The sequence below is a fragment of the Diadema antillarum genome, unplaced genomic scaffold (genome assembly GCF_040938485.1).
Source record: "Diadema antillarum isolate AM-2024a unplaced genomic scaffold, OU_Dant_1.0 seq00000563_RagTag, whole genome shotgun sequence".
Taxonomy (NCBI): Eukaryota; Metazoa; Echinodermata; class Echinoidea; order Diadematoida; family Diadematidae; genus Diadema; species Diadema antillarum.
Window position 1 is genome coordinate 1358938 of NW_027271502.1, and position 18495 is coordinate 1377432.

The window sequence follows — 18495 nt, forward strand, 5'->3', positions numbered from 1 at the left end:
AAGCAGCAAAACAGAGGAAAAGAGACAAGTACAGGAGAGAGAAAGACGGAGAGGTTGAGAAATGGAGGAAAAGAGGGAAAAAAAGGAGGAGACTAATTAAAAGGGAGATGCAAACCATGTTAACCTGTTGAGAAAGAGTCCTGAGTATACTCTGGCAAGTGTCTATGGGGAATGCGTGTTGTTGCAAAATCAAACCGTCCTCAACAGGTTAATATTCGTGCTTAAACTTGCAAAGGCAATGTTAACCTGTTGAGGACAGTTTGATGTTAAAACACAGATTTCCCATAGACACCTGCCCGAATATACTTGGGACTCGTCCTCAACTGGTTAAGAATTAGATAAGATTGAAGAAAAGATTCTTAAAAGGCAACATCATAGTACAAGAATACCAACTTCGCAAGTGAAAGACGATTGTGAACAACACGCTCCATGTCCCGGAAGATGGCTATTACGTATTCTTCATCCTAGAACTTATCAGACACATACAGCAACATGTATGCACTATAGACACAACACTAACAAGGAATTCTGATTTTCTTTCTATGACTGGGTAGGGAAATCCACCTCCACCAATCCTATCCCATATTTGTTAGAAATAGCTAGATTCTGCCAAATGAGTTTACGGAATCACAAAAATCCCATCCTAAATATTAGACATCTCACAACAAACAAGAAACTTTATCAAGATAATAATTCAGAAGCGACCATGTGCTGTCCAATACTACATGTAAGTGAAGTATAGCAAAACCGACAGCGAATTGGATTATTCAGCAAGAGGACTTAGAAGGAATGTAGGAGGAACCAATGATGAAACCATGGCAACGTCATAGTAACATACGTGATGCAGTCTCCTGGACCGATGAATCCTGTCTCCATTGACGTAGGTCTCCGCCTCCTGGACTGGTCTCACTGTAACGTACGACCCGTTGTTACTGATCAAACTGCAGATGAGACAAGACATGTCAGTACATAGCAAGTTTCATGTCAATGAGAAAAGTGTGCTTCTAGATAAAAGAAGCAAAATGAACTCAGGGAAATTTTTCAGCCAGACACTGGTCAAACAGCTCCCAAAATTTGATCACCTAAACAGCATCAGAGTAATTTTTGTGGACGTCTCAGTCATGTGATAATGACACATGAGTAGTTTTCTTCTTTTGCTGTCATCAACAAACAGACCAAGTTATCTTTTATATTTCTCCTAATCAGCATCAGGGGGTGCTAACTTCTGATACACTCAACGCACATGAAGAACTGGGGGGTGTTTCATCGACGTTTGTCAGCGCTGACAACTTGAATCACCATAGTAACAGTCAGTGACCAGAGCATCTCAGCCAATCAAAACCAAGGATTTTGCTGAAATTGTCAGCGCTGACAGTTGTCGGCGCTGACAAACGTTGATGAAACACCCCCAGAGCTAGCTCTTTCTTCCTTGCACATGAGAGACATGTCTTGTGCCTACCCCAAAGGCATCATCAGCGACTTTCATCCAGGGCTCCACATTCAACCCATGATCAACATCAAATGTGAACAAGTTTATCGCCTAAATAGATGTAAAATCCTAACATCAGAGGAACCCAAAGGTTAATCAGAAGCAGCTTGTCCAAAATGACTAAACCCATTCCCAAGCATTTTGGATTCACATATTCCTACCAGCAAACTCAAAATGTTTGCAATGTGTTGTATGTCATTATCACCAACTGTAACAATATGTCACAAAACAAACAAAAAGTCACACCCCTTGATTTTACGTGGGGACTCAAGAAAGGTGAAACGGGTCAACCAAGTCAATTTTGAGTTTTCCATATTTACATCATTCTTGAGTTTGATATCATAAATTGAATGGGAAAGAGGGTTTTCAGCAATTTTTCTACAACCCCTTTCTTGGTAGAGTACTGTGATCACATTTTTCTTAGAGGCCCCTTTTGATTTCCTGAAAATCCTTTGAACACTTTTCACTTTCAACTCTCATAACTTTTGAAAGGATGATGCTACTGCTTTGAAAGTTAAAATTTATCATGCACAAAATGTGTTAATAGAGCGTGCTCAATTTCAGCCTAATCTGATAATCCCTTCATTGTTGTTGCTCCAGTGGTTTACATCATGTTTTTTGTCCCATTCACGGCACAGGTAGCACGGTTTAGTAAAGATTAAGTGCTTGAATAGACTCTGAACTTCAGAGCCTCTTTTCTCTGTTCAAACTTTTCCATAGTGTGGGCTTTCTTTCCAATATTCCTACAGGTTAGGACAATCCATTCGAATTGAGTTATATATCATTTTAAAGCTCAGAGTCTGCTCTTTGAGAATTTACTCTTAACTAAAAATCTATGTCTGGCAACTTTTTGTTGGTTTTGTGATGCAGGGTCACATATAGTTACACAGACCTACCAGTGGTTGTCAGCAATGAGGGCGCTATTGAGCTGTATGTCGTGGGTGGTGGCAGCACTCTCCTTGCCGCGGCCGATGTGAGTCTCTCCCTCCTTCAGGATGTAGAGGAGGACCTCGGAGAGCTGTGGGTCCTCGTTGAGGTTCACCAGGTTGGGCAGGGTGTTGTCCACTTTGAAACTCTGGGCAGATTTCTGGTGGACACAACAGTCATGCTTTGAAATTGACATTTTTGAATTAAAACAAACTTGACAAAGTTTTGTTGCTCTTGTTGTTGTTTGGGTTTTTTCCGGAGATCCTGGAGGAAGTCGTATGGTCGATAGTCCTCCAAGACCTGACAAGTGCAAATCTAGTCTCTATGTTTGCCGTATAATCCATGTATTTCTACAAACTACTGTATAACTTAATAAGACACATATTTACCAAGTCTCATTTATCGCAAATCGCGACTTTCTGGCAATCTCGCAAGAGGTCAAATTGGCAATCCTGGATTATGGCATTGAACTGAGAAATGTTTATGTGCAGATTGTTTATGTCATTTATGTCAGGATCAGATTTGATATTGTCGCATGTTGCTAACTTCATGAATAGCACCCGACTCACAAAATTTGCAAAATTAAGAACCCTGCAAAATATACAATATACTGTGGACTCCCATTATAACTAAGTGCTCAGGATCGGCAGTTTTCTTTTGTTATATCAAAATTTCGTTACAACCGAACAAATAAACAATAGAAATACATAGAGTGGATAATGTAGCGGCCTGAATTTTTACTTTGTTGTAACTGGAATTTCGTTATAACCGTGTTCGCTATAAGTGGAGTGCACTGTATACAGTATAAGGCAGCATTATAATGCCCAGTTATATGAGCTTCTTCAAAAGTATAATGTATTCCCCCTTTTGGTGACTACTAATGTTGAAATTCTTGACTTTCACCCACACTGTGCATATAGGTTATTGATCATGTTGCGATGGATAAAAGTAAAAAAAAATGAACTAAATGAACTGACAAAAAGAATGGGCATCATGCCGTCAAACCCCCGTTTGAGACGAGACCCCACTGGCAAACGAAGCTGATGGGGTGCTATACCCCCCTAACGAGTCCTCGTTTGAAAGGTGGGAGGAAATGTATTTGCCCATTGCAAAATAACTTTCTATTCAGGCGTGGCAAACCTGGAGGCCAAGCCAGGGTTTCATGACTGAAACAGCTGTCATATTACGTAAGAGCATGATAAGGATATCTGCCAGTGGCAGACCATTCAAAGTGAACTCAATTTTCTCCATTCTTTCTAAAGTATTAAATTTTATATTCTATTGAGAAATTTTATAGTCATCCGTTTTGAATTTCAAACGAAAAAATTTGACCCAAAAATAACGAAAATACAGGAATAAGAAGGAGAGCATTGTAAAAGTTTGTCGACACACACACGCACCATGGAGTTACATAGCCCATGCCAAAACCAAAAACAATCTCCTCCTCTTGCGGGTGCCCCCCCCCCCCTGTGGCAGTGACTGATGCTTAGATTAGGCCAGGGTCAGAACAGGTGTTTTATATCTTTGGTTTTTAATTCCTTGATTGCCAAGATATACACTAGCATTGTTTACAGGGGTATAGCTTCTTCAAACGAGAGATTTGCCTCATGATAGTGCTCTATGAGAACAGATGCAGCCTTGCTCTTGGTTGGAGCAGAATTTCATCAAGTCTTGTTGCATCATCCAGCCTCATTCTCTCACCTCCTTCTCCAGGGACTCCAGGGTCCTCCGTCTCCTCTCCGCCTCCTTCATCTTCTCCTGCCACGCCTCCTCCATCTCCACCATCCTCTGCTGGGAGTCGGCCAGTTTCTCCTTCAGTCGCTCCACGTCCTCGCTCCTGGCCCTCTCCGCCTCTTGGTGGCGCCCTCCTCTCGTCGACAAGCCCATGGATTTCAGCGCCTCAATCTCCGCACGCAGTTCTGTCATACAAGAATGTACATGGTTTCATTTGTTTTCATACATAAGTTCCCAAAATTTGTATTTTGTTTCATCCATCGCTAGCACTGGACTCCAGGACTGGAACACTTGAACACAGTATCTAAAAACTTAATAGCGGAATAATGGTTTGATTAATTTGCTATTGTACAAATGCAGCTAGCAAACTTTGATGAAATTCACATGACACCCTTAATGGATTTTTCAGGGTCGTCAATCTATCCACGCTATTTTTTCATTAATCATTATTTGCAAACTCAAGGAAGAAATAGGGTGGCTTATCATTCTGTGACACATTATTTGTGACTGTAATTTCAAATAAGCAGGACACCTCATCTATCCACTACGTGTACACGGACAGTGGTCCACGTAATAATCACGAAGACAAAAGGTGTGTTTCATCAAACAAGGTTTAGCCAAAATGAGCAAACATGAAAATCTTACACTGTTGACTGCAGTGAAATGTCAAGCAAGCCATACGCTTTCTCAAAGTGACTGATTTTATAGAAATCATTCCAAGGCAGGATCTTGAATAAAGAACAAGATGATAATGATGCACCACGCGATATCCCAGGATACCGTCCCACCCAGGTAACAGGGTTTTGTAGTGCCGTATTGTCTTCCTAAGATGTACAGTTACACTGAACACACTGCCATCAAGGCAGCCATATTTTAGCAGTTGACAACAGTGATCCCAAAGCCGATTCAGCCATTTATTTTTTTCTTTTACCATAATTACAATAATAGTAATAATACATTTTATAATTGTGTTAAAACATGCTATCAATTTTTAACAGTTAGTCAGAATGAAGTCATTTCAACAACAGAAACTGTCATATGATTACTTATTTCTATTTGATACCCCAAGGCACAAAAAACTGCATCAAAAAATGCTAAGGCCAGTAGAATATCTCACCTCTGATGAGGCGGGCGTTGGAATCCTCGTTGACCTTTGCCACATTGATGATAGAGCGTGCCTGCTTGGCGTATCTGAGCGTGCTCAGCGTCTCCTCGCTGTGTGTGCTTGCGGGGCTGATGGTGGCGATCATGGCCGTCTTGGAGTTACCCCCCAAACTCTCCCTCAGTAACCTACAACAGGAGACAAAATGTTACTGTCAGCTGAGAGTCAGAAGGGCAATAGGCAATAGAACAGCAACACCCTTCTGGTACTTACTTGACAACTTCGACAAGGAGTTACAAGAAAAAAAAATTCACAATAGCATACTGTAAAAGTGGAAAATTTTTTGCGCATTTCGTGCAACCAGAAACAAGGGCGAAAATAACAGCACTCAAATATTTTTGCATGCCATATGTTCCAGTAGTTGATGTCTTGATTCCGCAGAATTAAAAACACGCGAAACTCTTCTTACCAGGCCGAGTGTGAAAATTAGTCGTGCAAAGATATCCACTTTTACAGTATAAGTAATTTACGTACCAAAAGGTAGTAACGTTTGGAATGTTCACACAAACTTTTGATCACTCTTGTCCAAACACACTTTACTGCAGCAAAGCGAAAGCTTAATTAATGTATTTTTGTTTCTAAGAAGGTATGTAATTTGTTTCACTGATTTTTGTAAAGAAAGAGGACTGACCAGGTCAAGACACTGTCTCTGTACGGAATGAAGACCTTCTTCTTTGGGTTCAGGGATTTCTCGGACAAACCAGAGATGACCTTTCCCAGGGTCATCAGAGAACGGTTGATGTTTGCTCCTTCCTGTGAACAAAGAGGGCAGCATAACACTATCAAATTAAATCAATCAAACAGCTCAGCGCAAGCACAGCTGTACAAACCTAACTTAGGGTATTGCTTTCACTAAAACTTATAATGTCACAAGAAAACGTTTTCTACCAAAATCTTTGTTGCAATATCTTCTTTAATAGCAGGTGATTCCAGCAATATTTTGCTGTGATTCATTCCGTCACATGCATTCCTGAAGATTCACATAAAATTTTGGAGTGTAATGTGCTAGTGTGCCAAGGAACATGGTTTTTACTGAACTCTCTGTAAGAAATGAATCATAGGATGTGATTTTTTTTCCTTCTCACACAGTGTTTCTGTAGTGCATTGCTGTATACTTCTCATGGTGAAATAATTCACACACCATCAGTTTTCACATCTCAAAAATGATGCACAATACATCATCTCTAGACTGATCAAAAAGTGCTCATTTTACCTTCAGACGGTCCCCAGTGGTGTTGGTTGCCGAGCAACGCTCACTTCCTGCCAGGTCAATGATGTTGATCTTGGAGGTCACGATGTGCGAGTGCTCTTCGCCTTCTATGAACTCTTTCTGTGAGGTCAGGGTGGATGAGACAGGGGTCAAAGTTCACTTTTAACAACAATTGCAATATCTATCTAGTTCTGGGCCCCATTTCATAAAACTTGTTATCAGTGACAAGTTGTCATAGTTGTTATAAGCTACTGAAATCTTTGCATCTGATTGACTATGAGCAAATTTGTCACAGAAATGTGGCAGTTGTCACTGATAACAAGTTTTATGAAATGGGACCCTGGTTCTGTAATGATACTGGCCTATGTATTGTGATTTATCTACTCAGGGAATATCAAAGTTAAAGGGGAAAATCCTCGCTTTGACGGCGGGGCCGAGTTGTCCCCGAGTCCGAGTTAGCCTGACCCCTATTGGGTAAGTTCTGAGATGCGAATCTTTTTGGTTAATATTTCAAATTTTCGTTGTTACCAAAGTAATATCTTGTTCTTACAGCATTATTCCACACGGTTTTTAGGCATATGTGTCCATTTTGGAGCAAAATTTGATAATTTTGCAGGCATGCTAGAACTTTGTTTTGCCTTTAAGCAGACGATCATGAATATTGGGGGATATCACATTTGATACACTTTTTCTATTGTGGAAAAAAAAGGGAATATTTCTGAGAAATAACAGTTTGTCAGATATGTTCATGGCTTAGAACCATAAGTAAATATGCAATTTCATTGTTTACTCTGAGAGAACATCAGCATTATCATACATCAGCCTCTTAAGCAGGCTAAAATGACAGTGATTGCCTGTTTGGACATGTTTCTACCTTTGTTTTTGTCATCATGATGATGAAGACAGAGTGGGAGCGGCTGGACTTGTCGTTCATTCCCGTGGCTGCCGTGGCCCGTTGCTTGTTTCCCGTCTCAATCCAGGAGTGGACGTCTGCAAAGGAGCTGGCTTGGAAGCTGGACAAGAGGTCAAAGTTCAGATTATAAGATGGATGAACTTCACAGAAGAAAATATGTTCTTAACTTGTAGTAAATATCCCATAGTTATCACAATCACAGTTTGCTGAACAATTCTGATCAACATTCAGTTTGCCAAAACAAAGTACAAATACCACATGTCCAAAGAATTTCAAACTGTTTTAACCAATAAAACTATGTTCATTCCAGACATGATTTTGTTAGATTAGAGTTCTTAAACCATGGCCATACATGACTACGTCCATTCTCATCTCTAATAGCTGTCACCTTTTCACTCCTGCATAATTTAGGTTTTTGTCAAACTAGTTATTTTCCTAAATCACACTTGTTCAGCTGGTGATTATCAGGTGATAGGCAGAATGCATCCACAGAGTAATTCTCTACAATGTATTTGCTCTAAAAGAAAAGAAAAAATCATAACAACCAGCTGATTTTGGAAACATACGAAACTTTGAGTCTTAATTACCAGATCAGGTCACTAAAAGTTAACTTTTTTAAGTTTGGTGGTCCAACATCAATTTTTAGTGGCCCTGGGCCACCACTAATGTAATGTCAAACTGTGGGGAAGACATATTGAAAGTGCAGTAATGACCACCATTCAAAATATGAGAGCTTTAACTCTATGGACTCAAAGTGCATAGCAACCCTTCATTGGTTCTTAGGAGATATGTTACATAGATTTGGTGATGCCACATATAAAATGTCAATGTACTTACGTAGAAAGACCCTCCACATATGGGCCTTGAGTTGGATGCTCTCTTACTCTGAGCTGTTCGTTTCAAACAAGACAACAAAATGAAAACAAAAAGATAAAAATGATATCTCAGATGTAAACGTTTTTCACAACATAAAACCCTCATTATTTCTAGATATTTTGCTCTTTATGAAATGAGAAAGGACACTACAAAACAGGCATAGTAAACACAAAATGTAACATCTGTCATGGCAACAATGTATATTGTTCTGTTTTCTTCATATTACTGTGATATGGTCTTATGATGACTTTACAACACAGAAACAGGCATACAGGTGCCAAGTTAATAATATCTCACGTACTGGTATTCCTAGTGGATGCATCTCTTCGTTATGTTTGGTTAGTTTGTGTGATATTACCCTTCTCAACTCTCTTTTCTACTCAATGTCAATGTGATGTCTACATGTCCTGAATGTGCTGGTCACTAAATAAGAAATTAATGGGCCTTTACATTATATTATGTGTTGTCTAATAATTGCTTGATAATTTAACAATATAAACAAATCGAACTCGTCATTACCAGAAGGATGAGATGTGGACCTACCGTGATTTTCTTGGGGGTGGATCGATCCCACTTTTCAGTTTTCTCTGTGGTCTGGGCCAGCAGGTCGTGGATCTTCTCGTTGTAGATCTCAAAGAAGCTGACCTCCACCTTGAAGGAGACGTGGGCCTCTTGCGGGTCCTCCACGCGCCGAAAGAGGTCCTTACAGAACCGGGGAATCACCCCACGCTCCTCTGGCGAGCCCATGATGCTGTGGGTTAAGCAGGCAGAAACAGACAGTAGGATGAATTTTTGATGGTATTTGCAGGGGCAAGGTAGTATTGTGGCCAAGGCAATCAACAGGAAATTCTGAGTTGGATTTCGGTTCCATACAAGCATTCTTGGGAGAAGTGTTTCACCCAACAATGGTCCTCTTGGCCTTGGGGTAAAATGGAGACACCTGGCTCTGCTGGCAAGGCAATATTGCAGAACTTCCAAAAAAAACAAAGTGCTGGCACTGAATATGCTGTCTAAAGGTATATAAGGCTACACTATCATTGCTATTTTTCCCCTGTGATCTAAACTAAAAACCCCACAAAGAAGCTGTAGATTCAATTGGGATCGCTTTTGTAGGGCTGAATCACTCTCATACAACTCACAACAACAAATTAAGGACATCAAACCAACAACAGCATCATAAACAACAGCAAGCGTAACTTATGAGCATATAGAGCTTTACAGCCTTGTCAGTTTTTTAAGTTACTTTCTTACCCGAGATTGAGTCAAGGATGTATGACTTTATTGCAGTTTTAAATGTCAAACCTTGTTGTGCATGTCTATTCCTAATTGACAGTGTTGTCCTAAGCACAAAAACTGTTCGTTCTGTCTCAAAATCATGATGTTCATTTGCATTTTTCTCCATCCTCTACACTTGTCCTTCACTGCAATATTCATAACAGTAACAAAAATGAATATGAAATTGATTTAAATAATGATATTCAAAAGGCAATGTGGAATGCACAATCTGCTTATGAGTAAAGTTCAGCGATAACAGTGTTGTTGAAAATGCAAAATAAAATGTGCTCATCTGAAATGTTTTAGATCAACACGCTAGAATATTGATACATAGTGTATCTTTTAGTTCATTTTGAATGCTCTTTAAATTTGTTTACAAAATCAAAAGTTACAGCAACAAACTACTACACTCACGTGTATGATTTTCCAGAGCCTGTTTGTCCATAGGCAAAGAGGCATGTGTTGTAGCCTTCAAAGGCATTGGTCAGCAGTGGTCGTCCGATGGCCTTGTATACTGCCTCCTGACTAGCGAAGCTGGCACTGGTCTTGTTCGCTGACCAGAAGCAATGGTCATAGCAAAAGAAGGCCGGCTGGCCGTAGCGCGAGGACACTGTGACTTCATTGCCGTTCATTGTGACCACACATTTTGTATCACTGTCAGCTTTCTCTCTGAAAAAGAGAAGCAAATGTCAGACATTATGATACACACAAACAATAAACATAATGTATCATCATGTTACCCTTAACCCTAACCAGGCCGGGCTTTTTTGGGTGTTCTGTAGCCGGAGAGGGGTTGATTCAACCCCCTCCCCCCCCCCCCCCCCCCCCCCCCCCCGAGATCTCGGCCATCGATCACGCAATTGCCATGAAATTTGGCACGTGCATTGCCTGTGGCGTATTCTACCACGCTATACAAAAAGAAATGGAAATTTTCGTCATTATAATTAATTATGCTAATATATGCATAAAATCATACATTTTGCTCTAAATCAGAAATTAAAGCTCCTAGAATCCTAATTTTTGGTGAAAACATTCTTTGCAGCATTCCTAACAATGTACTTGAAAAAAAAATTTGGTATCAAAATCAATTTCTTATGTATTTCATTGCTTTATGAATTTCTTATGTATTTCTTTGTTTTTTCGACTTTTGTTTTATCATTTTTTTCAGCAAAATTTATGACAGAACCTATTTCAAGCATAATTATGCAAAAATTAATTAGTTTCAGCCTATGAAAGTGAAAATAATCATATCTTTATGAATAAGAAGAGAAAACTCCATTTGCATAGACTTTATACACAAAATCACGTTTTTGAGTCATTTTTGGCCTGACAGGCATGTATTAAACGTCATGCAGCGTCATAACGGTATGCGCGATTTTCGCGAAAATGGTGTCAAAAGATGCGCGAAACTTGAAAGTAAAAAGTCAGCGAATGGCGCGGTCAAAAAATTTTGCGCAGCAGAGAAGTCACAAAAAATGTCGAGGGGGGGGTTGATTCACCACCCCCCCAGCCTTTTTAGGGTTAAAGAAGTAGGAGATCATAATATATATATAGTGCATGAGGCTGAATGCACTATTATATATATAGTGCATGAGGCTGAATGCACTATTATATATATAGTGCATGAGGCTGAATGCACTATAACAATATAAGCACCGACAAATTCTGAATTTGCCCCGAAGGCCAGTTATATTCAATGAGGCCGCAGGCCCAACTGAATATAATTGCCTGAGGGCAAATTCAGAATTTGGAGGTGCTTGGTACTTGTTATAGTGCGATAAGATGCCATGCACTATGTGATATATAAAATAGCATACATACCCAGGCAAGATAAGCCTAGATCATTTCTAACAGTTAGTTACACGTGTCTACACAAGCAATACTACCAGTTTCTTTGAACCTGTGTAGACAAAATCCTGAAGATCCAAATTCAACTATAGAGTCTAGGGTCTACGTGGTTATATCTAACGTTTTCTAGGCCCTACGATAGGTTAGGTCTAGGGGCCCTGGCCTAACGTTTTTATACTAGATCTACGTACACTGTACTGTACAATGTCACTTACGAGCGACAGAGCTAGTTAACACTTGACCCTACAATATTAGGTCTACCATGGCTCTAACAGTAACACTAACAGTAACACGTTAGACCCCCTACTTACTGCACTGTGGGTCCAGGACCAGGACTAGATGATGTTTTGTAGGATTAGGGATCTACTGGATTTAAACACAAGGCTCGTGCCAGGCTCCATTGCTGCACATGCGGATTCCGAGAGTGTGTTGTGAATGTCGTAGTAAAGTTCATAGCGTAGCGTGATCAAAGAGCGCTTAGCGTATACTGTACACACCACACGCTGCCCATTTCCACGGCGCACTTCCGCGTAGAATGTACGGAGAAAGCGGCACAAATCTTGGGTTGACTTGCTCAGTAATATACGTCGGATTGATTCCTTTTTCAGAACAGTAGGAGTCCAAAATTCGTAGGGCGTATTTGATTGCATCCTTTGTGTCCTTATTGTCTAAGATACTGTTTATATAGATCAGTCTCTCTAAAAGTAGCGAACCTGTTCATTTCAGCTTCCATGTTTAAATCTACCGCTGAAAGTCCCACACAGTAAGTTGCTGGCATAGCCAGACTGCGAGAATTGAGAATAACGATAATATCGAGCAAAGCATATCGCGGTTGTGGCGCAATCGCGTTGATAAGGTGCGGGATTCAAGTACTCGATGATTAAAATGAGGGAGCAAAAACCGATATCAAATCGATAGTGGGTTATCGTTTGCAATCGTTATATTTTGCGTGCACTATAACTTTTGTCATGCACTGCCGGCCTGTATCATAAGTATGTATGCTATTTTATATAACAATATAAGCACCGACAAATTCTGAATTTGCCCCGAAGGCCAGTTATATTCAATGAGGCCGCAGGCCGAATTGAATATAATTGCCTGAGGGCAAATTCAGAATTTGGAGGTGCTTGGTACTTGTTATAGTGCAATAAGATGTCATGCACTATGTGATATATAAAATAGCATACATACCCAGGCAAGATAAGCCTAGATCATTTCTAACAGTTGCACGTGTCTACACAAGCAATAATACTAGTTTCTTTGAACCTGTGTAGACAAAATCCTGAAGATCCAAATTCAACTATAGAGTCTAGGGTCTACGTGGTTACATCTAACGTTTTCTAGGCCCTACGATAGGTTAGGTCTAGGGCCCTAGGGGTCCTGGCCTAACGTTTTTAATCTATACTAACGCTAGATCTACGTACACTGTACTGTACGTCACTTACGAGCGACCGAGCTAGTTAACACTTGACCCTACAATAGGTCAACTAACAGTAACACGTTAGACGCCCTACTTACTGCACTGTGGGTCCAGGACCAGGACTAGATGATGTTTAGTAGGATTAGGGATCTACTGGATTTAAACACAAGGCTCGTGCCAGGCCCCATTGCTGCACATGCGGATTCCGAGAGTGTGTTGTGAATGTCGTAGTAAAGTTCATAGCGTAGCGTGATCAAAGAGCGCTTAGCGTACGAGTATACTGTACACACCACACGCTGCCCATTTCCACGGCGCACTTTCACGTAGAATGTACGGAGAAAGCGGCACAAATCTTGGGTTGACTTGCTCAGTAATATCCGTCGGATTGATTCCTTTTTCAGAAAAGTAAGAATCCAAAATTCGTAGGGCGTATTTGATGGCATCCTTTGTGTCCTTATTGTCTAAGATACTGTTTATATAGATCAGTCTCTCTAAAAGTAGCGAACCTGTTCATTTCAGCTTCCATGTTTAAATCTACCGCTGAAAGTCTAGTCCCATCACACAGTACAGGTAAGTTGCAGGCAGAGCCAGCCTGCGAGAATTGAGAATAACGATAATATCGAGCAAAATATATCGCGGTTGTGGCGCAATCGCGTTGATAAGGTGCGGGATTCAAGTACTCGATGATTAAAATGAGGGAGCAAAAACCGATATCAAATCGATAGTGGGTTATCGTTTGCAATCGTTATATTTTGCGTGCACTATAACTTTTGTCGTGCACTGCCGGCCTGTATCATAAGTATGTATGCTATTTTATATAAGGAAATAAGGCGTGTGCAAAGTACACTTTGGTAATACCTTGTTTTATGTAATCTTCACAGTTTTCTAACTTTTTTTCCTTGCAGTGAAGTAGGTAAATTATAAATACATTAATTGAAAGCTGCCAAAAAACTATACAAAAATATTTTCCTGACATTTTGTGATGATGCGTCACAGATATAATACCATTATGTAGACATTCCTGTACCAGTGTATTAAACAGCAAAACAAACGACACAGAAAATGCTGAAACCACTGGACCACAGCTGTTATATACATTGTATATTGGGGATGGCAGTAGTACAGACATGGTGTAAAATAGTTTACCTGAGTTTGAATTTTGAGTTACATTTATTGGCATCATGTCTGGTCATCAAAATAACAACCCGTTACTGGATGATGGAAGTAGGACTAAGGCGCTTTCATACTTCCAATCATCTTCAAAGGACTGGGTATTGTGGATACATTGTAAGCATAGTGCAGTCCCAAGAGCACTTATACATACTGATGCCAACAGACTGTTTGTATAAAGATAAAGAATCTGAAGTCGTGTCTAACGAGCCATAGCTCCGGAGTTAAGGATAAGGAATGATATTTTCCACTGTTCTGAGGTTGTACTGCCTCACCTGTCATTTAGCGGTCTCACTCTCACGCCGACGGTCACGCTGAATCCGTCTCCGTCTGTGCTTACATCACTGTCATCTGACTTGAAGTTCACGGCACTGCTTGACTCCCGGCCAGCCTTGAAGGGTGTTCCGATCTCAACTTTGCTGAAACATTCAGGGGTGCTTTGGGCCGTTTCTCCTCTAAGAGGCCTGCCAAAATATTGATGTGGCATTAATCTTAATCTTAAGCTTTGATATTCATGAACCAAGAACAGCCACACACGAATATACTTCGCAGTTGTGGTGGATCAGAACTAAAAACTAAAGTTTTGCCATAATTCTTGACATTGCTCTGACAGTTCTAAATTGATGTACTACTTTTATGTAGGTATGATAGCTAATTATTTTGGCCCAACATGCTATTCACTGTCATAACATCTGAAAGCTGAGAGCTTCAAAGAATGCATAACATGGAAAACATTATGAAGGGAATTTGGTTGTGTGGCAGATAAGACATTGTTCATACTTTTGTAAGCTGTTTTGCGATACACAAACAATGGTCAGTACGATATGAGCTTTTTTGCTTTTCAAGCTGCTTCTGCATTTCAGCAGATTTGATCTATCTAGCATTTAAAAACAGTTACAATTAAAGCAACAATTACCTCGTTGGAGTCTTGAACTGATGACGAAAAGGGCTGGAACTGACTAGTTTGCCGGAGGGGCGTCTTCCCACACTGGGACTGGCATTGGTCAGGTGACTGGATGGCCTTCTGTTCTCTTTGCTCCTCGTGGGAGTCCAGGTGGGGGCATGTCGTTTTGGGGTGGGTTGGTCCTCACTCGGTTGGTGGTCTGTGAGAACCCGCTTACCAGCAGGTCTACCTGGACCAGGCATGGTGATTTGGTCACAGACTGTATGTAATGAAGGATATGACAGAACAAAATCGTAAAAGCAAAGATCTCTCAGAGTCTTTACCTGCATTAATGGGCTAAAACACAACAACTAAATTCTTTTCTTATTAGTCGATAAAGATATTGCTAAGACCAGCTGACAGACAGACAGAAAAAAAAAAAAATTGTCTGTCCGGAGGACTAGGATTTTAGGAGGTTGTACAAGTTTATCATTCTTTTTTTTTTTCTTCTTTTTTTTTTTTTTTTGCTCTTACGGCTCTTTTCCATAGCATAGACTAGAACTCCAGCCCTAACTAGATTCTAACCTTTTTCTAGACCTATATCAAGTACATTGTGTTGATCTACTATTTGTGACCCACCACAACAAAAGGATCCTAAAAGTTGCTGACGGCTGAGCTGAGAAAATTGGGTTTGAAGTCAGATCATCAAAATTGGTCAAAATGATCGGATTTCCATTTTTGGCATAATTTTGTAGTCTATAAAGTATCGTCTATCATCTGCCGAAATTTTGAAGGTAAATGATAAAAGGAAAGGCAAGAAATTAGCGTTTTTCTGGGCCATGACATTCAACGCCATCGGGACTGAAATGTGTCAGAAGATTTGGATTTACATTGTAGCACCGCAACTATAATCCGCCTACTAGCATGATTTTAGCAACGAGGGAGTGATCTTATTGGTCAGTGCGTGGCATCCTGGTTACTGATTGGTAATGCAAAGTTCGCTGGAGCTAAGCTAACACCAGCCCGGGGCACTCCTAAACAAAGTTAGATCTAACGTTAGTACTGTAACAGGTTAAGTTAGACTGCAGTGAGTGTAGAATTGCTAGTGTCAGACATGGCAAAATTTTTGTACAATTTATTATTTGCCATCTGTAAATACACTCTGTCCGTCAGCCGTTGATGTCACCGTGTACCATCCCAGTATAGCTTACCACGAAAAGCTGCAACAGGGATTACTTCTTCAAGGTTCAAGGTCATGACTGTGAGAGCCTGAACGCGAAGAGTTCAGCCCCATTACGCTACGTGTTTGGGGCTGCTGGTCGCAATTAGTTAGCGCTAAGCTTGAATGAACATCGCATCATCTCAGAGGTTGCTAGGAACATGGACCCTTTAATCTTAAATCTTAAAGCTTTAATCCTATCTGTTTTAATCAACCGATGCAGAGCGCCCATTAAAACACACATGTTTTAATGGGCGCTCTGCATCGGTTGATTAAAACTCGATTTTTGAAAAAAAAAACAGATAGGATTTTTTCTTCTTTTCATCATGGATAGTGGACATGTGTGTGTAACAAAAAATCACCGTGCAAAGTTGCGACAATTTATACGTCAGATGTGAGATGAATAGAAATGAAAAGGGGGGCCTCATGAGGCATTCCCCCCGGGCCTCATGAGGCATGGGGGCGGTCCTCATGGGGCGGGGGGGGGGGGGGGGGGGGGGCGGTCCTCATGAGGCGGGGCAGTCCTCGTACGCGGGAGCGGTCCTCATGAGCGGGTGGACTACTGTAGTTTTGAAGTTGGTTTGGATAAATTCTGGGACAATGAACCCATACAATTTAAGTTCGACGCCACACCACCTCACCTCAGTCCGGGAAACCCGCTCATGAGGACCGCCCCCGCGTACGAGGATGGTCCCTCCTCATGAGGACCTCCCCCCTCCTCATGAGGCCCCCCGGGGAACGCCTCATGAGGCCCCCCCTTCACTTCTTATTCATCTCACATCTGACGTATAAATTGTCGCAACTTTGCACGGTGATTTTTTGTTACACACACATGTCCACTATCCATGATGAAAAGAAGAAAAAATCCTGTCTGTTTTTTTTTTTTTAAATCGAGTTTTAATCACCCGATGCAGAGCGCCCATCAAAACACGGGCGCCAACGCGTTCGCACAATGCAAGACTGCCGCACCTAGCGGCCTGATCCGACTAAATATTTTCGATGCTTTTTTCTGCGGCTCTCACCTCTCCGCGCACGAATCAGCCTCGTGAAGCTGAAGTCTGACATCTTTTTACACAAATTCGTAACGAGAAAAATTAAATCAGTACTAACCTGATCTTGTCCATATATTCCAAATTACTATTCCACACTGATAGAGTAGGTGGGTAGATGACATACTCCAGTTTGTTAGCAAAATAATCACTTTGTAGGTATGACGAGTTCACTTTCTTCGTCAATTCCGCCCACGATTCCGCCGTTTGGGCGCTTTCTCTGGAATCATCCCGCGACGCGACGTACGTCGCATACATCACGCATCCAGCACATACTAAGTACCAGACTGGTATGTGCTGGATGCGTGATGTGATGCGACGTACGTCGCGTCGCGGGATGATTCCAGAGAAAGCGCCCAAACGGTAAGCGGGCGGCGGAATCGTGGGCGGAATTGACGAAGAAAGTGAACTCGTCATACCTACAAAGTGATTATTTTGCTAACAAACAAAGCTTAGTCTGCGTTCAGAATCTTCAATGCAATAGGTATCCATAGGTACATTGTAGGTAAATCCAGCTGAACTTTGCCTGAAGTTTTACTTGGGTGCACTTTTACAAACACAAATGTCAGCATGTGGGACTAGTAAATCTGCTGCAAACGCTATTGCAACTGGCCTTGCTATTTCACTTTTAAATTAAACTTATCAGATTTTCGTGCTGCACAGCAATTGGAGAATAATATCACTTCACGTACAAATGCTTCATCTATACCAAATACAAAAAATACATTACATAACTTACATTTTCTTGGACATTCGTTTGGCGTAAGAAGTGCAAACAACGGCTCGTCGCTCGCGGGAGAACGATGTTTTCGAAAACGCTACAAAAACTCGGGGATTTGATTGGTTCAAATCTGAGAGTTGCTGTAGAGCGCCACTTACGTTACTATTTGGCTAAATCTGCATGATACAGCAGCAATTATGTCGACTCCTTTGATAACTGAACCACACTCTGGTGGATTTGTCTTCGAAAATGTCCGGAGGTTCGTAATTTTCTACTTAAGCTGGCAAATAGAATTTATTCCAAAAGTGTATTACGGCTAACTTCGTTGCATTGATTAACGCACATAGTCATAAACCGGTGCTATCATTCTGCACTACGTGCATTCTCGCTCTCGTTGCAAAGATCCTGCACAGTCCCACATATTCAAAAATGTGTTTTCTTCTTCTTCTTCTTGGTTGTTCTTCCTCCGGTAATTTACTCGGAGATCAGCGGTTATCCGCGTCAAGCTGTAAAGTAGACTGTTATGTAAGGTCTAGGCGTACTAACTACAAGGTGAATTTTAAGATTGTATCGGAGGCAGTGGATCGTAATATCGGCAG

General features: G+C 40.9%; 1 protein-coding gene across 1 annotated transcript in view; it reads right to left on the reverse strand.

Moving 5' to 3' along the window:
• Nucleotides 1-18003, reverse strand: part of LOC139735096 (kinesin-like protein KIF14) — a 63514-nt gene extending 45511 nt beyond the window's left edge. The window contains exons 1-13 of the mRNA XM_071645868.1: nucleotides 17915-18003; nucleotides 14941-15187; nucleotides 14300-14488; nucleotides 10001-10255; nucleotides 8855-9062; nucleotides 8273-8325; nucleotides 7397-7535; nucleotides 6526-6642; nucleotides 5944-6065; nucleotides 5268-5440; nucleotides 4118-4335; nucleotides 2386-2576; nucleotides 839-941 (exon numbers count right to left, since the gene is read on the reverse strand). Of these exons, the coding sequence (XP_071501969.1) occupies nucleotides 839-941; nucleotides 2386-2576; nucleotides 4118-4335; nucleotides 5268-5440; nucleotides 5944-6065; nucleotides 6526-6642; nucleotides 7397-7535; nucleotides 8273-8325; nucleotides 8855-9062; nucleotides 10001-10255; nucleotides 14300-14488; nucleotides 14941-15170 (1998 nt within the window). The 5' untranslated portion in view covers nucleotides 15171-15187; nucleotides 17915-18003. The remainder of the gene's footprint in view (nucleotides 1-838; nucleotides 942-2385; nucleotides 2577-4117; nucleotides 4336-5267; nucleotides 5441-5943; nucleotides 6066-6525; nucleotides 6643-7396; nucleotides 7536-8272; nucleotides 8326-8854; nucleotides 9063-10000; nucleotides 10256-14299; nucleotides 14489-14940; nucleotides 15188-17914) is intronic.
• Between the last annotated feature and the right edge of the window lie 492 nt (nucleotides 18004-18495).